The sequence below is a fragment of the Mustela nigripes genome, chromosome 2 (genome assembly GCF_022355385.1).
Source record: "Mustela nigripes isolate SB6536 chromosome 2, MUSNIG.SB6536, whole genome shotgun sequence".
NCBI classification, from domain to species: domain Eukaryota; kingdom Metazoa; phylum Chordata; class Mammalia; order Carnivora; family Mustelidae; genus Mustela; species Mustela nigripes.
This window is the reverse complement of record NC_081558.1, coordinates 90625004-90645868: the sequence shown is the minus strand read 5'-3', so window position 1 is coordinate 90645868 and position 20865 is coordinate 90625004. Positions and strand designations below refer to the sequence as shown.

General features: G+C 45.2%; 1 protein-coding gene across 2 annotated transcripts in view; it reads right to left on the bottom strand.

The window, feature by feature from the left end:
• Positions 1-338: 338 nt before the first annotated feature.
• Positions 339-20865, bottom strand: part of LOC132011801 (inhibitor of carbonic anhydrase-like) — a 42081-nt gene continuing 21554 nt past the window's right edge. For both annotated transcript variants that reach the window (XM_059390942.1, XM_059390943.1), the window contains exons 8-17: positions 19439-19610; positions 18417-18559; positions 16378-16468; positions 15111-15152; positions 12793-12948; positions 9565-9706; positions 4632-4696; positions 3698-3882; positions 1817-2003; positions 339-583 (exon numbers count right to left, since the gene is read on the bottom strand). In XM_059390942.1, coding sequence (XP_059246925.1) covers positions 549-583; positions 1817-2003; positions 3698-3882; positions 4632-4696; positions 9565-9706; positions 12793-12948; positions 15111-15152; positions 16378-16468; positions 18417-18559; positions 19439-19610 — 1218 coding nt within the window. In that variant the 3' untranslated portion in view covers positions 339-548. The remainder of the gene's footprint in view (positions 584-1816; positions 2004-3697; positions 3883-4631; positions 4697-9564; positions 9707-12792; positions 12949-15110; positions 15153-16377; positions 16469-18416; positions 18560-19438; positions 19611-20865) is intronic.

Here is a 20865-nt window from a genome sequence, read left to right as displayed (position 1 = left end):
GCAGTGGGTTAAGCCGCTGCCTTCAGCTCAGGTCATGATCTCAGGGTCCTGGGATCGAGCCCCGCGTCAGGCTCTCTGCTCAGCAGGGAGCCTGCTTCCTCCTCTCTCTCTCTCTGCCTGCCTCTCTGCCTACTTGTGATCTCTCTCTGTCAAATATATAAATAAAAAAATCTTAAAAAAAAAAAAAAAAAGAATAGGGAGGGAAGACGAGCTTGTTTGGTACATTTTTTAAAAAAGGTATAATTTAATAGATATTTAATTTAGAAGCATAACTCAAGCATAAAGATCAGTTTTCTCCCCTCAAAAAATCTGAGGACATATAATGAGTTTTCTAATGAGGACATATAATGAGGACATAAGTTTTCTAAGCAGACACAATAACTTTTATTCATTGTAATTTCTGTTTACTTTAATTTTGTATCAGTTACAGCACATAATTATATAAAACGACTGAAGTTAACAGAGGCCCACATGCAGACAAGTGAGATGTGTCCCCACTGTATTTGCAGGCACTGAGCATTTCTGTGGTTGCCCACTTTGATCGGTTTTTAATGTACATGGAATGTACAGGCGTCCTGAAGTTCTGTGAAGCAAAACATAAAAGACAGACTTACAGGTACATTCTGTGTTTACTAAACACGTTTCTATTCCTGTTTTCTAAAAGTAAATGCTAGGTAATGATTTTTTTTAAAGACTTTATTTATTTATTTGACAGAGGGAGAGAGAGAGAGAGATCACAAGTAGGCAGAGCAGCAGGCAGAGGGAGAAGCAGGCTCCCGCTGATCGGGGAGCTTTTCAGGCTTCATCCCAGGACCCTGGGATCATGACCTGAGCTGAAGCCAGCCACTTAACTGACTGAGCCACCCAGGTGCCCGATTTTTTTAAATTCTATCTCTCTCTCTCTCACTCTCTCTCTGTCTCTGTTTCTCCTAACTGAAGTCAGTGCTATCCTTAAATATATTTTCTGTTCCTTTTACTTTCATCATCTTCAACATACGATGTAATTCAACAAAAATTCAGGCACGCTCCCAGAAATTTGATTATCCCAGCTCTAATTTTATTTCTCCAATTTAATCCTTTTTTAGGCAACTATACATTCACACATTATGCCATTTGAAAATATATATGTGTGTGTGTGTGTGTATATAACTAGAAAGGGAACGCTATAGTGCTAACTATAGTTACAGTTTCCATTAATATTATTTATACATTGTACTTAAAATCTTTCAAAATTGGGGGCACCTCGGTGGCTCAGTGGGTTAAAGCCCCTGCCTTCAGCTCAGGTCATGATCCCAGGGTCCTGGGATCAAGCCCCACATCGGGCTCTCTGCTCGGCAGGGAGCCTGCCTCCCCGTCTCTTTCTGCCTGCCTCTCTGCCTACTTGTGAACTCTGTCTGTGAAATAAATAAATAAAATCCTTTAAAAAAAATCTTTCAAAATTTATTCTCTATGAGTGATACATAGGGGTCATTTCCCAACACTCTCCCTACAATGAAGGGCTCACACATGTGTACCTTTTTATTTTGTTAGGAAAAAAATGGAAATGCACAAGTAAACAAGTTCAGTTTCCAAACGATCTCAATTGCGCTCTCTGTCTCCTTTTAACGATTTGGTCTTTTTTCAGGTATTCCCTTGTACTGTTGTCTAATTGACAGTGTAGGCTCACATCCTCCTGCAGGGCCAGGAGCAAGCCTTCTCCATCTTTGTTCTCCTATCAGTACTGGCTCAAGGCTTGGCACACAATGGTCCTTAAACATATTCACCTGCCCCCCCCCCCCGGCCATGGTATTGTTCCTTGGTGTTCTATTCTACTCACCAGAGTGTAAGCATTGTCCCATGTTAGCAATATTCCTAAGATACTCTGGTCCTAAGTATTTTCGATAGGATGCTTTGTCCTGAAGGTTAGCTAAACATGCCGTGTCATCGCTGAAGAGCAGGTCCTTAGTTGACGACTGAAACATCTGGAACATCCTGTATTCAAACCCATCTCTTCCAAAGAGTTCCTGCATCAGACAGATAGAGAGTGAGCAGGAGCACCAAGGAGCACAAGGTTGTGTATTCTACCTCAGAAGATCTAAGTCTGCTGCACTGCTCAGCTCCAGCCCTTGGGAGACCTGGGACACAGTAACAGTCTCAGAGGCAACATGAATGGCAAAAAGCATGGTCTCTGGGTTCAAACCGTGGCCCTAGCTTTTCCTTGTCACCTGACTTTAAGAAACTTCTTTACTGAGCTCAGTGAACCTCGGTTTACTCATTTGTAAATGGAGATAATGTATGTAAAGTAACTGCTTAATAAAAGAAGCTTCCATATACACTATGGAGTATTATGCCTCCATCAGAAAAGATGAATACACAACTTTTGTAGCAACATGGACGGGACTGGAAGAGATTATGCTGAGTGAAATAAGTCAAGCAGAGAGAGTCAATGATCATATGGTTTCACTTATTTGTGGAGCATAACAAATATCATGGAGGACATGGGGAGACTGAAAGGAGAAGGGAGCTGAGGGAAATTGGAAGGGGAGATGGGCCATGAGAGACTATGGACCCTGAAAAACAACCGGAGGGTTTTGAAGGGGCAGCGGGGGGGGGGGGGGGGGGGGGGGAACCAGGTGGTGGGTATTGGGGAGGGCACGTATTGCACGAAGCACTGGGTGTGGTGCAAAAACAATGAATACTGTTACGCTGAAAAGAAAATTTTTAAAAATGTAATTAAAAAAGAAGAAGCAGCAGCTTTGAGTTTTGTGGTCACAGTATCACAATTCTGCCTATCATGCTGGATATTTTCAACTTCCTGGGTCATGCTACCTGTCTTCCACTGCCCAAAGCCCTTGCTGCCTGGCCTCTTCTATACTCTAGATCTGTCCTAGGCACCTGACCGTTTCCATCTTTTCTTCCCCTCCTCTCTTTTTCTTTGTTCAGCCCCGGACAGCCAAGGGGCAAGTTGTGTTTTGGGAGACACATGCCTTCAAGTGTCCCTAATGAGGAGCCTTTTGTTTTGCCAGTTCTCCCTGAGTTGTAGTCCTCTAACTGGGACGTGTTGGCAGCATATGCTAACACATGGATTAATCATACAGGGTTCTTCCAGGAATGGGGTATACGAAGCTGAAAGGCAGATGAGGCTTTGGGTTTTCTTAAGATCATTTGAATTGGGCATCCTGCTACTTCATAACCCCTGTTGGCTGCCTGTAGAAGTCATGAGTTGTCGGAATGTTGGCTCTTGAACTTTCAGGAAGCCTAAAACAATGCTCAGCCTGCCCAGGTTCAGTAATGCCTTGGGACCTACACTAAGTCAGGTAGAGTAGCCTCCTTTCCTCACCCCTGTGTGAAGGGCACTAAGCCATCCCCCTTATTTCTATGACAGAAGACGCAAGAGACAACTCTCATGGAGGGACTGAACAAGTCCAAGAAGTACCAGGAGTCTGTTCTGAGAGGAAACTTAGTCTCAGGAAGACCCTTCAGATATTCATGTGTCCAAGGCTCTTTCAGTCCACTTTGATATCCTAGACAGCCCCAGAGCACAAAGTGAACAGAGCCACCAGCTAGATTTCTGATTTCAGAGGCAGAGCTCTGAGAATCTGTTCCACTGCCCAGGGAGAAAGAATATGAGACTGGGCTGGGTGTGCCTGTCAGCTCTGGAGGAGATCTGAGCATTCTGTTTGGGGGATATGTGGAAGGACCTTCTGTGTGCCCAAACCTGTTGATTGAAGAGTATCCTGCGGACAAAATCTGCCTTATCTTTCCTTGAGACCACAGCATGATTTGGGACTATGGCCAGGTGGCACCTTCGAGCTTCAGTCACAGGCTTCCTGGTACCATCGAGGCACAGCAGCTCAAAGTCTTCCTGTTTCAGGTCTTTAGCCCAGGCTTCAGGGTTCTTTCCTGGGGAGAAGGAAGGCCGGTCAGCCACAGCTGACAGCTCTAGTCACAGTGCCCTCCTTGGGGGGATGTGACCAACTACCAATGTCTGGGAAAATCACAGAGACACAGAAAAATGAAATAAAAAACTTTAAAAATAAAACAGAAGAAAGAGAAAAATTCATGGTTATAAATTCATAGCCTTTCCAGTTAGTGCATTTTCAGTCCTGTTAAAGGCAAACATTTCTTTTCTTTCTTTTTTTTTTTTTTTAAAGATTTTATTTATTTGTCAGAGACAGAGGGAGAGTGAGCGAGCACAGGCAGACAGAGAGGCAGGCAGAGTCAGAGGGAGAAGCAGGCTCTCTGCCGAGCAAGGAGCCCGATGTGGGACTCGATCCCAGGACCCTGGGATCATGACCTGAGCCGAAGGCAGCTGCTTAACCAACTGAGCCACCCAGGCGTCCCAAAGGCAAACATTTCTTTAACAGGCCTGGCAACAGCCAGAAAGATTGATAAGTTGAACTACATTAAACATTAAAATGTCTGTTCATCAGACACCATTAAGAAAATGCAAAGGTAAACCTTTCAGAGAGAAACAAGATATTGTCAATACATATAGCAGACAAAAAGTATCCAGAATATATAAGGAATGCCTATAAATGAAGAGAGTCAGCCATTCTTTAATAAACTTCCCCAGTTGTCTGACTGGGAGTGACTTTCCAGGAGAGACTCAGATTTTTTCCAAGGGAGGAAATGACAGCATAGGCACATACCATCAGTGTTCTGGAAGACTGTGCTCTCCTTCACAAAGGCCACATCTCCCTTTTCAACCAGACACCTGCACAGCAAGGGTCAGGTCAGTGAGGAGCATCAATAGGAGTGGGAGGGAGAGATGCCCAGAGAGAATCACCTAGAGGCTCATTTACCCTCCACTAGAACCACAACGAACACTGGCCACATCCATACACACAACTGTAACACCTGGGCTGTCCCTGAGAATTAGAGGGGAAATGTAATCAAAAAGAGAAACCTGTTTATTTTGTTCCTATTGTAGATAACCACTGTTTTGTTCCTTGTTTTAAATACTGATTGGTTTCTCCAAAGAAGATGTTTGTGTTCTCCTATGAACAGGGATATTCAAGGTTGACTTTCTGGTTGGATCAAAACTCACACCAGAGATTAAAATCAATGTCTAGTCAGTCTTAATGATCACTAGTGAATGTACATCACTAGGTATGTGTTCACAATTAATTGCAGAAAAATTTTTCTCTGTATTTAAGGTCCATTCTTTTTTTTTTTTTTTAAGTATACACAGTTTGCTGTTTTTATAGGATTTTTTTTAAAAGATTTTATTTATTTGACAGACAGAGATCATAAGTAGGCAGAGAGGGAGGCAGAGAGAAAGCAGGAAGCAGGCTAACTGCCGAGCAGAGAGACTGATGCAGGGCTCGATCCCAGGACCCTGGGATCATGACCGGAGCCGAAGGCAGAGGCTTTAACCCACTTAGGCACCACTAAGGTCCATTCTTTATGAGAAATGTCAAACGCATTAGCAATCAGTTCTAGGACATCCAATCAGTTGGCAACTGACATTAGTGATCAATTATCAGGAGCACCTCTCCAGTTTTCTCTCTCTCCTAACTTCAGGTCCCTCTATACTTAGCTACGGTCAATTACTCCCATTCAATTTTCTTCCTAAACTCCCTTTGCCCTATTTCTTTCTTCTTCCTGTCCTTCATATAATCCCAGTCCTGAATACATATGACAGTCTGCCTCGGGTGTGTCTGTACTCTAGTAGGGAGGCAGACCAGAGACTCTCCTGATCATTAACTTCTCCTGGGCATTCCTGCTTTCCTCTCTCTACTCTAGATCTGTGGTTCTCAACGTGTGGGCTGGGATCAGCAGCATGGGAACCAGCTGTGAACCCGTGAGACATGCACACTCTTGGGCCCCACCCGAGACCTATTTCTGGGTGTGGGGCCCAGCAAGCTGTGTTTTAACAAGCCCCCTAAGAGACTCTGTGCTCTAGTGGTGAGAACCACTCTTTCAGATAGCCACCTCTCCACTCCATAGAGCAATTACTAAAATGTTTTCCAAATTCCCGCATGCCTCTGTCTCACCACATACCCTCTCCTCAACACTCACTCTGACATGTGTTCCTGCTTCCCGGAGAAAACACAGATATCCTCACATGGGCTTCCTTCCAGCCTCCCTCTGCCAAATCTGCCAGCCCAAGTCTCCAGTGCGCTTCTCCTGCCCTCCAGACACAAAGAAGGAGTGAAGGTCTCTCTCGGCAAAAGTGTCCCTCCAGGTGCCCTGCATCCCAACCCCGCCCACACTCTCAGGCACCTTCCGATAGTGATCCTCTTTCTCTTATGTAATTGCGGTCTTTCCCTGATCACTGGGCTCTCTTTATCAGCATTCATATACCTCTTTTCCTTTTTGAAAATCAATAATCCCTGTTTGATCCCACATGGCCCTCCGCCATGGCTTCCCTCCCACACTCATCCAAACACCTAAAAGGAATCTTTGCCCTTGCAATCAGCACCCCTTCACACCACCCTCACTGAGGGTGAGCTTTTCAGCCTGCCAGTCAGCTTTTGGGATTGACTCACTATTGAAGCTGCTCCTACCAGATCCAGGAGCCACTTTGCCACACTCATTTTATTTGCTCTCTCAAGTTCATCTTTCCCCCAGTTTGAAATATTATCTTCGTTATACACCAAATATAATGTGTCCATGTATAAGTCTTTGAAGTCTAATCTCCATTGATTTGTCATTCTTGCACACAAACCTGTCTGTACTGATCATAGTATTAAAGTATTATGCAGTATTATAATGTGATTTTTATATCTAGGAAAACAAAATTCCCCTTGTATAATTTAATTTAAAAATTCTTGACTCTTGTTTGGTTTACCAAACATTAATACTTTGAGAACTGACTCCTTTCCTCCATCCCCCCCAATCTATCTGGTCACAGTGGAGGCAGCTACAACTTTACAGTGGAAGTTCACTGCATGAGTTGTGTGAACATGAAGCTTTCAATGGGCTGACAATCCCATTTCCTGGGAATTGGGATGAATACATTAGGGTCTGTGTTTGACTGCTTCTTTATAACCGAGAAGCTGTAATAATGCTAGTCATAGACATTTCCTTCCCTGTAGGCTGAGAAACAGAAAACCATCCTCCGGGGAAAGAAGATGCGGCATCTCTCTTTAGAGAAAAAGGAAGAAGAAGAAAAGAGAGGGAGGAGGAGGAGGAGAAGGAGAAAAAGAAGAAAAGGAGGAGGAGGAGGAAGTGGGGAGAGAAGGAGGAAGAAGGGGGGAGGAGGAGTGGGTTCCCTTATGCTAAGCATTCATTCATTGTTTATCTGAAATTCTAATTTAACTGGATGTCCTAAATTTTGTTTGGCAACTTTCGCCTTAAAGTATCTTGGCTCACTCCCAAGGCTCAAGTCTCTTGCCTTCTAAAGAGGAAGCTCTTTCAACAAAGGAGATTTTATTTATCTTATTAAAGGAAAAAAGACATTAAACAAGTACATAAAATATATAGTATTCTAGAGAGTGAAAAGTGCTAAAAAATAAAACAAGAAAGGGGGATATAGAGAAGGAGAGAAATGGGAAGTTGCTGGAGAGGGAAGTGAGTTCAAGAGAGATTTTACTTACTTACTGATGTTTAAGGTGAAAAAAACAGCATCATGTGTGGATGCTGGTAGAAATGACCAAATGACCTAGTAGAGAAAATCCTGTGATGGTGCAGCAGCAAGAGGGGAGAAGTGCCGAGCAAAGCCCCTGGCCAGGCTGGAGGAGAGGCTGGTGCAGCCATGGGATAGGGCTGAGCTAGAAGACAGCCAGGTAGCCGGTGAAAAGGAGGGAGGGCAGTGGGTTAGATGTGGCAGTGGGACGCTGTGGCGTTTCCTTGGATTGCTTCAATTTTCTCTGGTGAAGTAGGAAACAAAGGCATGACAGATGGAGGCAGATGTGTTGGGGGACTGAGGAGAGGACAGAGGATGGACTCATCTTCTAGAAAGGTTGGTGGTGAAGGCACTAGGCACACATGCACATTTGAGGTGGGTTCTCCTTACTGTAATGGGAGGCCGGGCACCCCAGCAGTGCAGACCCCTAGTGGTGGAATGTCAGACCTAAGCAAGGCCTGGTGCTTTAGCCAGCAGAGGGACAGGCACTTGAGGCTAGACACAGAGGAATGATTATTGTGGTTGGCTGTGGAATGTATGCTGGGTGTGGAGGGGATAAGAATATGAAGCAGGGAGAGACTAGGGAAGAGTTGGCAGGGTGGGTGGGGCACAAGTCAGTAGGAATGAAGAGCTGTTGGAGCCAGGAAACCCACAGGAGTAGAAATGCAGGTAGGAGGTTGTGGGGAGAACTAGCCATCTGAAGCTAAGATTGTTCTGTGGGTGTTGAACTTCATTTGAGGAAGAGGGTGGGTTTTGTTTCAAGACAAAGCTCTGACAATTCTAAGTTCTCTCTGATATTATCATATTAGCACCAGTAAGACCATCAACCCTAATGCCATGTAAAAAACAAAAAACAAAAACCAACCCTACTTGAGCCTAGGTTTCATGTTCAGTGTACATTGATGTTGTGGAATCTGAAATATGCCATTATGTATGGCTTATGAAAGAGACACAACTTTGGAAATGGCAGGACAAAGTCGTCCGGCAGTGTGACAAATAAAGGGGTCCATCCTAGATGCTCACGTGCTCTCCAATTGCCACGCAACCCCGATTCACACAGCATGCCTCCTGCCTCAAAGGGTCCTGCGCTGCTCAGCATACTTAAAATTAACTCTACCTCCTTGGTCAGGCCGATAGGGCACTAAGACATATCCAGTGCCTCAGCTCCAACCTGTGCACACCCATGCCCTCACCCCCACGCCATGACTCCCCTTCAGGGCCTTCTGTTCTGGCCTCAGACACAGCATGATTTGCCCTGCTTCATGCCTCTGTCCTGGCTGTTCCTTCTTCCTTGATACCCTTCCTTTAGCTTTTCTCAGGCCTGATTCCCTCCCAATATTTAATTCTCAGCTCACACAATCCTGCTTTTCGAGGCCTTCCCTGACCACCATTTCCAAAACTGTCCCCTACCCAAGTCACTACCACACCACCCCACCTTGGTTTCTTTGTAGCAGTTAGCACAGTCAGGAAATGAGTGGCCTTGTTTATGTTCATTGTCCTACCCTCTTGAGATGCGGGGGGCAAGGGAGCTACTTGTGTCTTGCTGCTATGACCCCTCTACCTAGACCAGTGCCTGCCACATTAATAGTTGCTCAATAAAGTTTCCTGAAGGGCTGAAGGTGCCCAGGAATATCTATTTTTTAAATGTACTCATCAGCCAGGTGTAAGAAGCACAGGTCAAGTGCCCATCCTCTGATTTTAAACTGGAGCTCTGAAAGATTCTATGACCTGTCCACAATCGCAAAGGAAAAAAGTGGACCCAGGGTTGTGAACCTGCACCCCTCATTCTTGCTTCTCCTCAGGGACCCTAAGTCAGCTGGATCTGCAGAAAAGCACTCCAGAAAGGAGCTGGGCTTGACTCCTTGGGGCCAGTGGGAATTTGGGGTTCTATTTTCTAATTCTGGTTCTTCCTAAATGCAGCAGCCTGATCCTGGAGTGATGGGAAAGATGAAAGGACAAGAGGTTCACTGGGTTGGTGCCCAAGAGAAAGGTGGTGCACAGATACTACTTGCCTGAATGCCCCGCTGAAGCCATAGTATCTCTCGTGGTGGTTGGGAGCACAGGTGTGGCCTGGGCTGCTGCCACCACTGCACAGAGCACAGAGCTTGGAATCCGGGTCAGACCCAGGGGCACAGCTTTGACTGAAGAATTCATCTGTGCAGGAAAACACAGTAGGTCAGCTCTTCTCACCTATGTTAGCAAGAAAGCCTCCGATTTTGTCCCTAGAATTCCTTGAATGATGTAGAGACACATTTAGGGATTTGGTACCATATTATTACAAATAAGAACATTACAGAATTTTAAAAAAAGTTGCAACTAGAGCAAAGTAAACGGGGACTGGCTGAAGTTGGGACAAGGGTCTGTGGAACAGAAGTGGCACAGGGCAGAGGTTTAGAAATACACACACAGATGTAATCCTAACAGAGAACAAAACTGAAAGCCCACCCAGTCGAACCTCTCCCACATTTTTCCTGACCTCTGCCGCCCTTGCCCTCCCTTATAGGATAATCATCTTGACTCCAAATCCAGGAAGGAGCCAAGAGGCCCAGATGCCAAGCCCCATATCGGGCCCCAGGGCACTATGGTGAGGACATCATATAGGTCCCATGCTCCTGGAACCCAAGCCCATGAACAATAGTCATAACTCAAGTAGCCACACTGGTGAATTTGTACCCCCAACCCCAGCTTGCAATGGGAAAGGATATGTTCTATACAGCTTCACATAAAGGAATCTTGTACAGACCTGGGAATAGGGGAGAGACTTCAAGTTGAGAGAGGAAGAATGAATAGCAATTACTCAAGTAAAGGGTGAAAGGACAAGCGTTTCCCAGACAGGGAGCAGCATCTGTGAAGACCCAGGGCGGGGGTGGGGGTGGGGGCAAGGACCACAGAAAGGTTAGTAAGAGGCCATTGGGCTAGACCACCCAGTGCAAGAGTGAGTGGAGAGGAGGCAAGGTCCAGACCCACTTTTACACCTTTGTGTAAATTTTGTTCTTTTTCCTTAGAGAAATGAGGAGCTTCTGAAGGGCTACAGCAATGCTGGGACAGGAGTGGTGGGCCAGATATAGCCAGATGTGTGCTTCGCAAGGACTGGTCTGCCAGTGGGATGAATGGAATCCAGGGCAGATGTGGGGTGCAGGCAGCAGGTTACTGTAATAGTCCAGGGGAAGTGAGAGCAGCTTGGACTAGAGTAGCACAAGGGGAGGGAGACAGTGGAGGGGGACATCACTGGTGATGGATGGGTACATGGAGGATGACCACTTGGTTTCCTGCTGGGGTAAGTGGATGGACCGTAGGGTCCTCCACTGAGCTAGACAGCTCTGGAGCAGACGTAGCGGAGCTGATACATTCTGTTTGAGCTTAATGTCTTTTGAGAATGACTTTTTTTGATAATAACTAGATAATGTCAAATAGCCAGTTCAATATACACAGGTGTGGAGGTCAAAGAGAGATCTGTGCTAGGGATAAAGACACAACAGTTATCAACATATAGATTTAATATTAATAATAGTGATAACAGCAAACATTTATCTAGAGCTGGCTATGTGCCTAGATTTTAATGTTTAACAGGATTAGGGTTTTTTTTTAAAGATTCTATGTATTTATTTGAGAGAGAGAGAAAGCACAAGACAGGGGAGGGTCACAGGGAGAAGCAGACTCCCTGCTGAGCAGGGACCCTGATCCAGTATTCGATCTTGGGACTCCAGGATCATGACTTGAGCTGAAGACAGTCCTTTAACCAATGGAACCACCCAGATGCCCATATTATTTGTTTAGATGGCAAATGAGGCTGTAGGCATGGATGTGATTGCCTAAGGATTGGGTTTAGAGTGGGGGAAGAAAGCTGCTTTAAACAATTGAAACATTTATTACCCAGGTTGGGAAAGGGGACTTTGTAGGGGTAGGAGAAAAATCAAGCCAGCATTTTCACAGAAGTCAGAAGATAGTGTTTTAAGGTGATCTGAAGAAAGAGAAGTCATAGAGGAATGGACTGGAGCAAGACCTTCCAACTGAGCAACATGGAGGTCACCAGCAGCCTTGACCAGAATCCTTCCTATGGAATGATGCAGAGAAGCCAGAGGACAGGGAGTGGAGGAGTGAGTGGGAGATGAGTGGCTCAGACCATGCTGCTAAGAAGTCTGGCAGCAAGGAGGAGAAACAAATCAGAAACCCAGGGAGACTGCTGGGAGAAGGAAGACTTTAAAAGATGGAAAACACTGGGGACGTTTAATGTTGAAAGAAATTGTTGGCTATACCCGACAGAGAACTAGTATCCAAGGGCATGAGGCTCTAGGGAGGAGAGAAGGGGAGGTACCTACACCCAGAGTACAGGTGGAGGGAGGCTGAGCAGATACAGCCAATGAGGAGCCCACAGCTTTGGCAGTGGGATGGTGAGGGGGAAACTTTGACCGTTTCTGATGTCTATTACAGCTGAGATGAGTCATGTGCTGAGAAAGGGTGGTAGATGGGTGTGGGCTGGAAATGTGTGGACAATGAGGACATTAGGGTAATTATTGGGAAGTGTGGGGGTGTGGAGCAGCGACACAGTTTGGATGTGACTGCGAGAGGCCTGCTGAGGCCAGTAGCTGGACCATTTCCAGTGGAATGAACTGTTCTACCCCATGACTTCTCCATCCATGTTTAGCTGCTAAGGTGCAGAGAGTGAAGAGAGCAGGTAATGGTGCTTGTGCAGAGATGGGGTTTGTCAGATGGCTGGGCAAAGCAGGGTACCGGGAGACTTTTAGGTACTGGCAAGAATACTGCTAAAATGACAAATACGAGAATCTGAAGGAGATAAGGATGCAAGTGAAAAACACTCAAGGACTTGCTGGTATATGGTTTTAGGTTTTTACAAAACAACCAATCTGGTTTATATGGGAAAACAACACACACACACACACACACACACACACACACACACATACACACACACAGACCACTCTTGCTATGCAACCCAGGCTTGTTCCCTGAGCCCATTGTAACACATAAAGAGTAGGGCATTTCCCTGATATCTTCCCACTGGACCAAGCCTTTCCCCTCAGAAGTAAGGAGGTGAGGAGAAGAGGGAGCACCTGCTCAAGGAGAGGCAAAGCTCACCTGTAATGTCTGCCCAGCACTTGACCCCCCCCTACCCATTCATGCCATCCCTTGACATTCCTTGCCATTGAACTGGACTCCTGTACAATGCAGGTACAGGCCCATGGAAGGGGCTGCCGCACTGCCTCCCAGAACACACTTACCAAATTTACAGGACCCGGTTTTGTTGTATATTAAACCCATGGGGATGATCCAGCCTGCGGAAGTACCAACTGCGGGGTGGCAGGACCTCTTGCCTTGCAGAGAGTCCCAAGTGAAGTAGGGATCTGATTTCTTAACCACTGCCACGGCGTAATGACCTTGTAACAGAGATATCAAAATGCAATTTCAGTAGCTCCAGAATCTTGTGAAAATATCTTCTAGAGGTGCTACAGTTAGTCTCTGCCTGCCACTCTCCCAGGGGAGGGGGAGTAGTAGCTTGAACCCCTCTCCTTGCTCTAGCAGAAGACTCTCCCAATAATTATCATTAGTAGGTATGGGGCCAAACAGTCTGACACTACTGCTCTCCGGACGTGTCTACATATGTGCATCCAGAAATATTTACACATATTTTTCAGTGGACTCCTGCTTACATTCTTTACTGAAAGATGCTTTATTCTCCCTCAATAATAAACTGATTCAGCAAAAGTGGATGCCGCTGTCTCATTCTGTTTACTGGTTGAATCTAAGTTACGTTCCACCGTATGGAAGTGCCATATTTTGTAATCCCCCTACTGGTGGGCACTTCCGTTGTGACCCACTTTGCCATATTACAAGTTATCTATGTAAATCTTGTACATACATATGTGTACCTGTTGAAATATTTCTGTTGAAGTCCAAAAGAAAGAGCTTTAATAACTCCTTTTTTAAAGTCTCTGATTTTCTAGATTTATAACATCATTTTCTAATAGTGACAATTTAATCTCTTTTTTCTCCAATATTAAAAATATGTTTCTAATCTTTTCAGTCATACTGCATTCACTTCCAAAGTAATACCAAGTGTCTTTGGTAGGAGTGAGATTTCTTCTCATGTTCTTGATTCTAATGGAACACCATGGGTATTTGGTATATTCTTATCTTAATACTCTGTAACTGAATTATGCATTTTGATGGAGGCTTAAACAGCATATCTGAATTTATAAGAAAACTAGAATCCTAAATCTACAGAACTAGATGATAATGTGGTCCTCCACCACCACTCCAAACCCCTCTCCCTACTACACTTCCTTTCTTGCCATCATGGTTTGGGTTTCTACATAGTCAAACCTGGAAAAATTGGAAGTGAATGTGGCAGGTGGGAGACCTGCCTTGCCAGTTACTTCCTAGGACAAGTCACTTAGTGTCTAGGATCCTCAGCTTCTCCTCAGTAAAATGGTGACAATGATACCCATCCAGGGGGATTTTTGGGGGGATCAGATGTGCTTATATGGGCACATTGTAGATTAGGATATGACGGGGAGGTTACGTTGATGGGTTTCCAACCATGCTGCTAGTGGCACAAGCAGTACCAGAGCCCCTCTCTCAGTGAAGCAGATTCTCCTGAAGCCACAGCTAGCCCTGGCTTACCAGACTGTGCTCTATTACACCGTCTGGGAGCCAAATACTATTACAATGACTTTCCGGAGGTGTAACTAATTCTGCACAAATGGCATTAATTATTGCCATCTGGGGTGTGTGTGTGTGTGTGTGTGTGTGTGTGTGTGTGTGTGTAGCCCAAGAATTTGTATTTCTCACAAGTTCTCAGGTGATGCTGATGCAGCCAGTCCAGGCACTACACTGGATTGAGAAATACTGCTCTGTTTTTCCAAGATTACGTACTTCAGGGACAGATCCAGACCCTCCCTGCCTATGTAGACACACAGACAGGAGTACCCGTCACCTCCTCTATTCTAAAGACAAGGTGGACACCTCCGCTATTACAGTCAGCTGGCTGAAAGCTAAAAGGTCGAGCTCATTTTCCCCCTCTTCTTCATTAGAGCAGCGGGGACTCTCCTCCTATCCTGAAGCCTCCACTTGGCCCAGAATGCCAGGAATGGGCTCCTGCCTCCTGGGGCAGAGAAGGGCAGGCAGCATGTAGCAAGGAGTAGGATGGTGTGTCAGGAAGGGCAAGGGGCTTCCAGTCACACCACCTCTTCTCAAGCCCAGGGCAGCCACTCCCTGGCTGATGGCCCTGGGCCTCACTTTCCCCATCCACACGGGATAATGATGCCCACAGCCTGGAGGACTGCTGAGGACAGTAAATGGGAATAGTGCAAGCAGGAGTCCTTTGTTGTCTGTGAAGAACCCCACAAACAGTCTTTGTCACCACAGCTTTGTGACACATCTGCTCCTTAACACTAAGCCGTAGTGATGGTAGCTCATCCTCCTTGTTATTTTATTTTTTACAACTCTAGTCACTTTGCTTCATTTTTAAGATTTTTCTCACCCTCTCCCCAACGATGGCCTTTACCTTTGAGCCCCAGTGTTACTGATGCTGACTCACCTGCCACGGGTGTATTTACACACGTAGACCCATCTGTAGGCACTGAAAAGAAAAGCAATCGGTATACATGCCATTAAGCTCTCATATTGCTCAACCCAAAGTCATGAGCTTCTCAGTCTCAAGAGTGAGGAATGAAATAAGAAACCCGCTAAGCAGTTTGTCACTGGTTCTCAACAAGCCAAGATGCTGCAGGCCCATTTAACCCCTCTCCCTGACCTTTGCCTTTGGACATTAGGTTCTGCCCCAGAATCTCCCCCACTCTCAGGGAGCTGCAGAGAAAGAAAAGGAGATGCCCTTTGAAGAGGGGCAGAGACTACTGAAGCTCTGAAAAAGATCCTTTTGCATTAGCGGTGTGATTCAAGCCATCCTGACATCTTCCTTCCCTTCAGAGCTTTGGATTGTGGTAGGCAATCATTATATTCTTGCTATGCTGGAGGGGGAAAAAAACGGCCCATGGAGTCAGAAAACCTGGATATGGTCTTCATTCTACCTTGGACAACTCATTCAACTTCTCTAAGATTAGAGAAGTTTTTATAAGAGTTTTTATATCAGTACAACTCTTAGTTTTCTAAAACGGAGTTACTATTATTTACTTCACAGAGTTGTTTTGTTTGAAGGCTAATGGATGGTTTCTTGTTCACTGCCTAACAGATGAGGAGCTTGATAAATCATATTGGTGAAATCTTCTTTTCCCCAGCTTTATTTATTTTTTTTTATGTGAAAGGGTCCCCACTGAAGAACATGACCTTGTAGCCTCACCCCTCAACATTCCAGTGCAGCTGGAGTGAGTTAATTTTGGACTAGTAAATTTAGCAAAAGCATTGAACGAGGCACATGTGGCTGTGCCCCTCTTCATTGAACAGTGGGGAGAGGGTGGTTTAGATCTTTTCAATAATGCTCTATGACAATATGCTTTCTCCTCTGCCTTCAGCCATTGGGTAAGCAAACAGACCTGTTCTTCTGAATTAATGGGTAACTCTAATTCCAGGGCAATTTGGTGAGCCCTGAGGCCAGCTCTGTACCATGACCTCCAATATCACCTTTTTGGTAATAAACATCTCTTTTCATCTCTTTCTGCCTAACTCCTGTGTCTATATCTTTATTGGTTCTGATTCTGGGGAAGGAGGATACTATCTGCTAGCCTCTCCCATAGTTAATTGTTACCTCAACAATGAACTAGATCATTTCTCCTTCTTTCTATGTCCACGCTGTTATGTCCATGGCCCAGAGAAAATAAAACACTGACAGGCACCCCCCTCCCACTTACTGTAGTTCTCTGCCAGGACAGGCACCAGACCACACTGCCCCGCTGTGTAGATGAAGCCTCCATCCAAAGTCATGGCATCGGCCTCTCCCTTCTGAAGTTAAGAAATAAATCAGTAGTACAACAGTAAAGCTGCTTCCTGTCTCACTGACCCTCAGATGTGTCTATCCATTGGCTTTATGTCATATGCCCTTTTGATTCATCACATCATGGACCACCCAAAACTTCTCCTGTATCACTATGGGGGTTAGAAAACTGGACATGATGACCCAGAAACAAGTGCCCAATCCAGATCCTGCTCCTGCTCCCTGGCATCTCTGAGCTCTCATTGGACCCATCTTGAGTCCTGGTTATGCCCCCACATTTTCTTTGTGACCACTGTCACTCAGTAATCTACATATCCAGACTCAGGGGTTGTATTTACTGTTTCTCTTTTTAAAGGTTTTATTTATTTATTTATTTATTTGCGAGTGAGAGAGAGAAAGAGAGAGTACCTCATGTATTCCTCACAAAATCCAATAAGGTAAGTACTATATAATTCTTCCCCTTTTATACACTGGTGAAGTAAAGCAGAGGGAAGTTAAATAATTTCTCCAATAGATAGTCACTAAAACTAAAACTTAAACAGTTCAAGTCCTTAACTCCTGCTCATAACCAGTATACCACACAGCCTCTTGGACCTGACTATACCAAAGGACACATACTTAAAAACTATTCTATACACATTTTTTTCAACCATCAAATGGGCAGATAGGCTCATTGTTAGGATTAAATGAGTTAATGTGGGACACCCGAGTGGCTCAGGCAGTTAAGCGTCTGCCTTTGGCTTAGGTCACAATCTCGGGGGTCTGGGATTGAGTCCCGCATCAGCTTCCTTGCTCAGCAGAGAGTCTGCTTCTCCCTATCCCTCTGCCTGCCACTCCTCCTGCTTGTGCTCTCTTTCCCTCCTTCTCTCTCTAACAATAAAGAAATAAAATCTTTTAAATAAATAAATAAATAGTTAGATAAGTTAATGCAAGTTAAGAGCTCATAAACATGTTTGGCACATAGTAACCAACTTCTGAGATATTAACTATTATTATTTCTTATGATATATCCAGAAATATTGAGTTATAGAACAAAAATCTTCAATCCCATATTATCTACAATACCAAAGGATTTGCAAATAATTAATATATAGACATTTAGAAATCAGTTAAATAAATTGAAGCAGAAATACTTGGTGGAATAATGTGCAGCCATTAAAAACATTTTAAATGAATATTCCATTTCCTAAGAAAGTGCACCTACTGTGCTGACTTTAAATAATAACAATAGATAACGTTTGTTGGCTGCTTATTATATGCTAGGCAATGTTCTGAGCACTCAAAATCATTTAATCCTTAAAATTGACACATTAAGGAGACTGTATAAATTTCAAGATCTTAATATATGGGTTAGTCTTAGGAAAGTTTATCAAAATAAAGATCTTGTTAAAGAAGAATGTATGTCTTCTGAGTTTGTCAATTTTTTAGTCTTTTATTATAAATTTATTTTTTCTAATCACAAAAATATTATCTGCTCATAGAGCAATGGAAAGCTAATAACACAATTCATAACTCAGAAATTATGAGGTAATGATCTCTGAGTTATAAAGTTGTAAATGATTTTATTTATCTTTCATTTCTCTTCCAGCATATAATATTTTTAGCACCAAAAACAATTATACTTACAACTCAAGGACTAAGGTTGATTTGCTTTCACAATCCACAGAGGCCCTGACCACCCTCTGGGATGTCACCCCACTTCCTGCAGCTCCCAGGCATGACCATACTCAAGAGCTCCCAGGACTCCAGAGCTGAGCACCTAAGGAGTCTGAACCTTGGGCCAGCCTGAGCTCCAGTGGCACATTCAGTAGAGCTGGGTGGGCCTTTGGAGGGTGGGAGCAGCACATAACAGGTGCATCTTAGTCTCATAGCCAGAAGGAATACATATGGGAAGAGGGCAGAGAGGCCATATGTCTGGGTGTCCGAGCCCAGCTATGGAGGTGAGGCGCTCCTTACTGTGATGGCGGCGATGCAGTCCTCAGTGCTTTCCTCTGTGGTGCACTGTAAAGCACCACCGCTTACAGCACTCCACTCATCACACTTGACCTTCTCATGGTGGCCCACTGCACACCACAGCACCCTCTGGGGGTCTTCCACACCTAGGACAGGTGGAGAAAAGCCAGGCATCCAAAAGGAGTCCAAAGATGTGTCTGGAAGCTTAGCGCCACTAGCTGCAGAAAGGCTGCCCAGTAGGGTCCTCACTGACAGCAGCAGAGTGGGCATGTCTCAGGCCCACATCATTGCTCATTCCTGCCTATCATCCTCCAGGAAAAATGCAGAACTCTGCACCCAGAAAGAGTAGTGAAGGAAGAGTATATACTCACCTCCTTGAGTATGTCCTCCTGAGGAGAGCCCTGTCTGAGCACCAGATGGTCAGGACCTTCCAGAGTTTGTTCTGACAGGACTGGGTTCTCCCATCCAGTAGCATTCCCCAGTTGGTAGTTATGTGTACTCCTTTGGGTGGGCCTGATCGCTCCCCACCCCCATGTCTGCTCACCAAAGTATGCCACATCTAACACAGTGGCTTTTGTGGATGCTCATTGACTATTAGTTGACTAAATAAAGATGAAAGTAAGGGAAGAAAGAAGAAATGAACCATAGGGATCTAGAGGAAGGCAAGAGTTGGAAATTCACTCCTGATAGCGGCAGAGCCTTGTTCCCACTTCAGTTTGGGATGTGCTATTTTCTCCTGTCATATAAACCGGCCACTGGGTGGGGTATCCCTAATTAAAACACAGGAGCAAGAACCATCATTACTTCAAGTTGACTCTAATCTGAAGGTCTTCAAAACCCTTTCATGATCTCATAATTCAGGCCTTTTCCCCAGCTCAGCAGAAAATCCCCTCACTAACCCAGTGCAGCTGGTAGCTCCCTTGGGCTCCACTAGCCAATGACGGTTGGATAAGGTGAGGTTTTCAGGCACTGGGGAAGCCTCTTTGGCTTTCCTGCCTCTGCTGCCCTCCCAGGACTTTACACACCTCTCCTTTGATGTTGAGTGGCAGCAAAATATTCATATCCCACATATAGCTTGGCATCCATCTTAGGAGGGATTCTTAAAAACCCACGGGTAGCATCTGTAAACAGCAAGTCCTTCCCATGAGGAGAGGCAAAGAGCTGGAATTCTGTTGACTTGTCTTTTCCAAAATGTTCCTGTTCAAAGGATAAAAGAAAAAGAGAAGGAGGGAAGCTGGCGAAGCAAGGGGAAGGGATAACAAACCCCAAACCAGACAAGGAAAACTGGAAGTGAGAAAATATGAGCCCTTGAGAGCTAAGACAAAGCACCAAGCCCACCGAAGCCCTGGTGGTTCCTGGGGTTCTCCTACCTCTCTCCAGGGAATGCTCTACCCAAATCCCAGCTGGTCTGCCATGAGCAGCTTCAGGGAAATGGCCAGGGACTGTTCCCCAAGATCCACACCAAGAGGTATGGTTGCCATGTCCCATGCAGCTGCCCTTCTCCAACGGCAAGTTCCCACAGGGCAGGCAGTGAAGGCTGCCTGTCTCCTGGCCAGCCAACTGTCCCAAGAAGCTCTGGAGGTCTTCATCCCAGAACATCTGGTGATCCAATACCTGCCACTGAGACTGGAGGTCAGGAGTCCTGGGCTCCTCTCTGACCTCAGGCCTACCACTAAAGGACCAGCTGGGAACTTTCTGGCCTCCGAAATATGGAAGCTCAACTCCTAAGCTCTTTCCACTGTCTATCTGCTTTTTGCTTTTGTGTCAGTTCTATGTGAAAAGACACCTGCTGCCCTCATTGGCAAATAATCCCCTCCCTTCCTGGGGGTATGCACAGCTTCCTACCTAGGGCTCAAGAATCTCCCCAGATATACCCTGCAAATCAGTTCCTCTGTCCTCTACAAAGTATACGATCTGTGTCCCCAAGGTTGTACCATTTCATCTGGTGATAATTTGTATGTGTACTCATCAAGGCCCTTACACTTGTCTGGAAGCAACTCAAGGGCAAGTCATTGTCCACTTCATCTCTGGACCCCCAGTGCTGAGCAGAGAGCACCAACAGAGCAGGGACAGGGAATGAATGAGGGCTGGCCAGGAGATGCTGTCACCAACACCAGAAAGAGAGAATGCTCATGGCTAGGGAACCTGCCACTGAGGAAAGTGAGGAGGGCAGGATTCCATGGCAGTAAGATAATAGCGGAACACTCCATGGAGGAGGGGCATCTACTCCGCATCCTGAAAACCTCTTTAGAACTGAAGAGAAAAAAATGGAGCAATGAGGCACTTCTATGGAGTAGATGATGCCAGGTGAGGGGTTCAGAGCCTCTGTTGTCTCTGACAATATAGACTGAGAGATTTTTCGGTGAAGCAGATGATGTATGACATGGTTCTTGCCCTACACCCAAAAGAACTTTCAGAGTGGCTAGAAGAGAATATAAGAAAATGCCCCAAA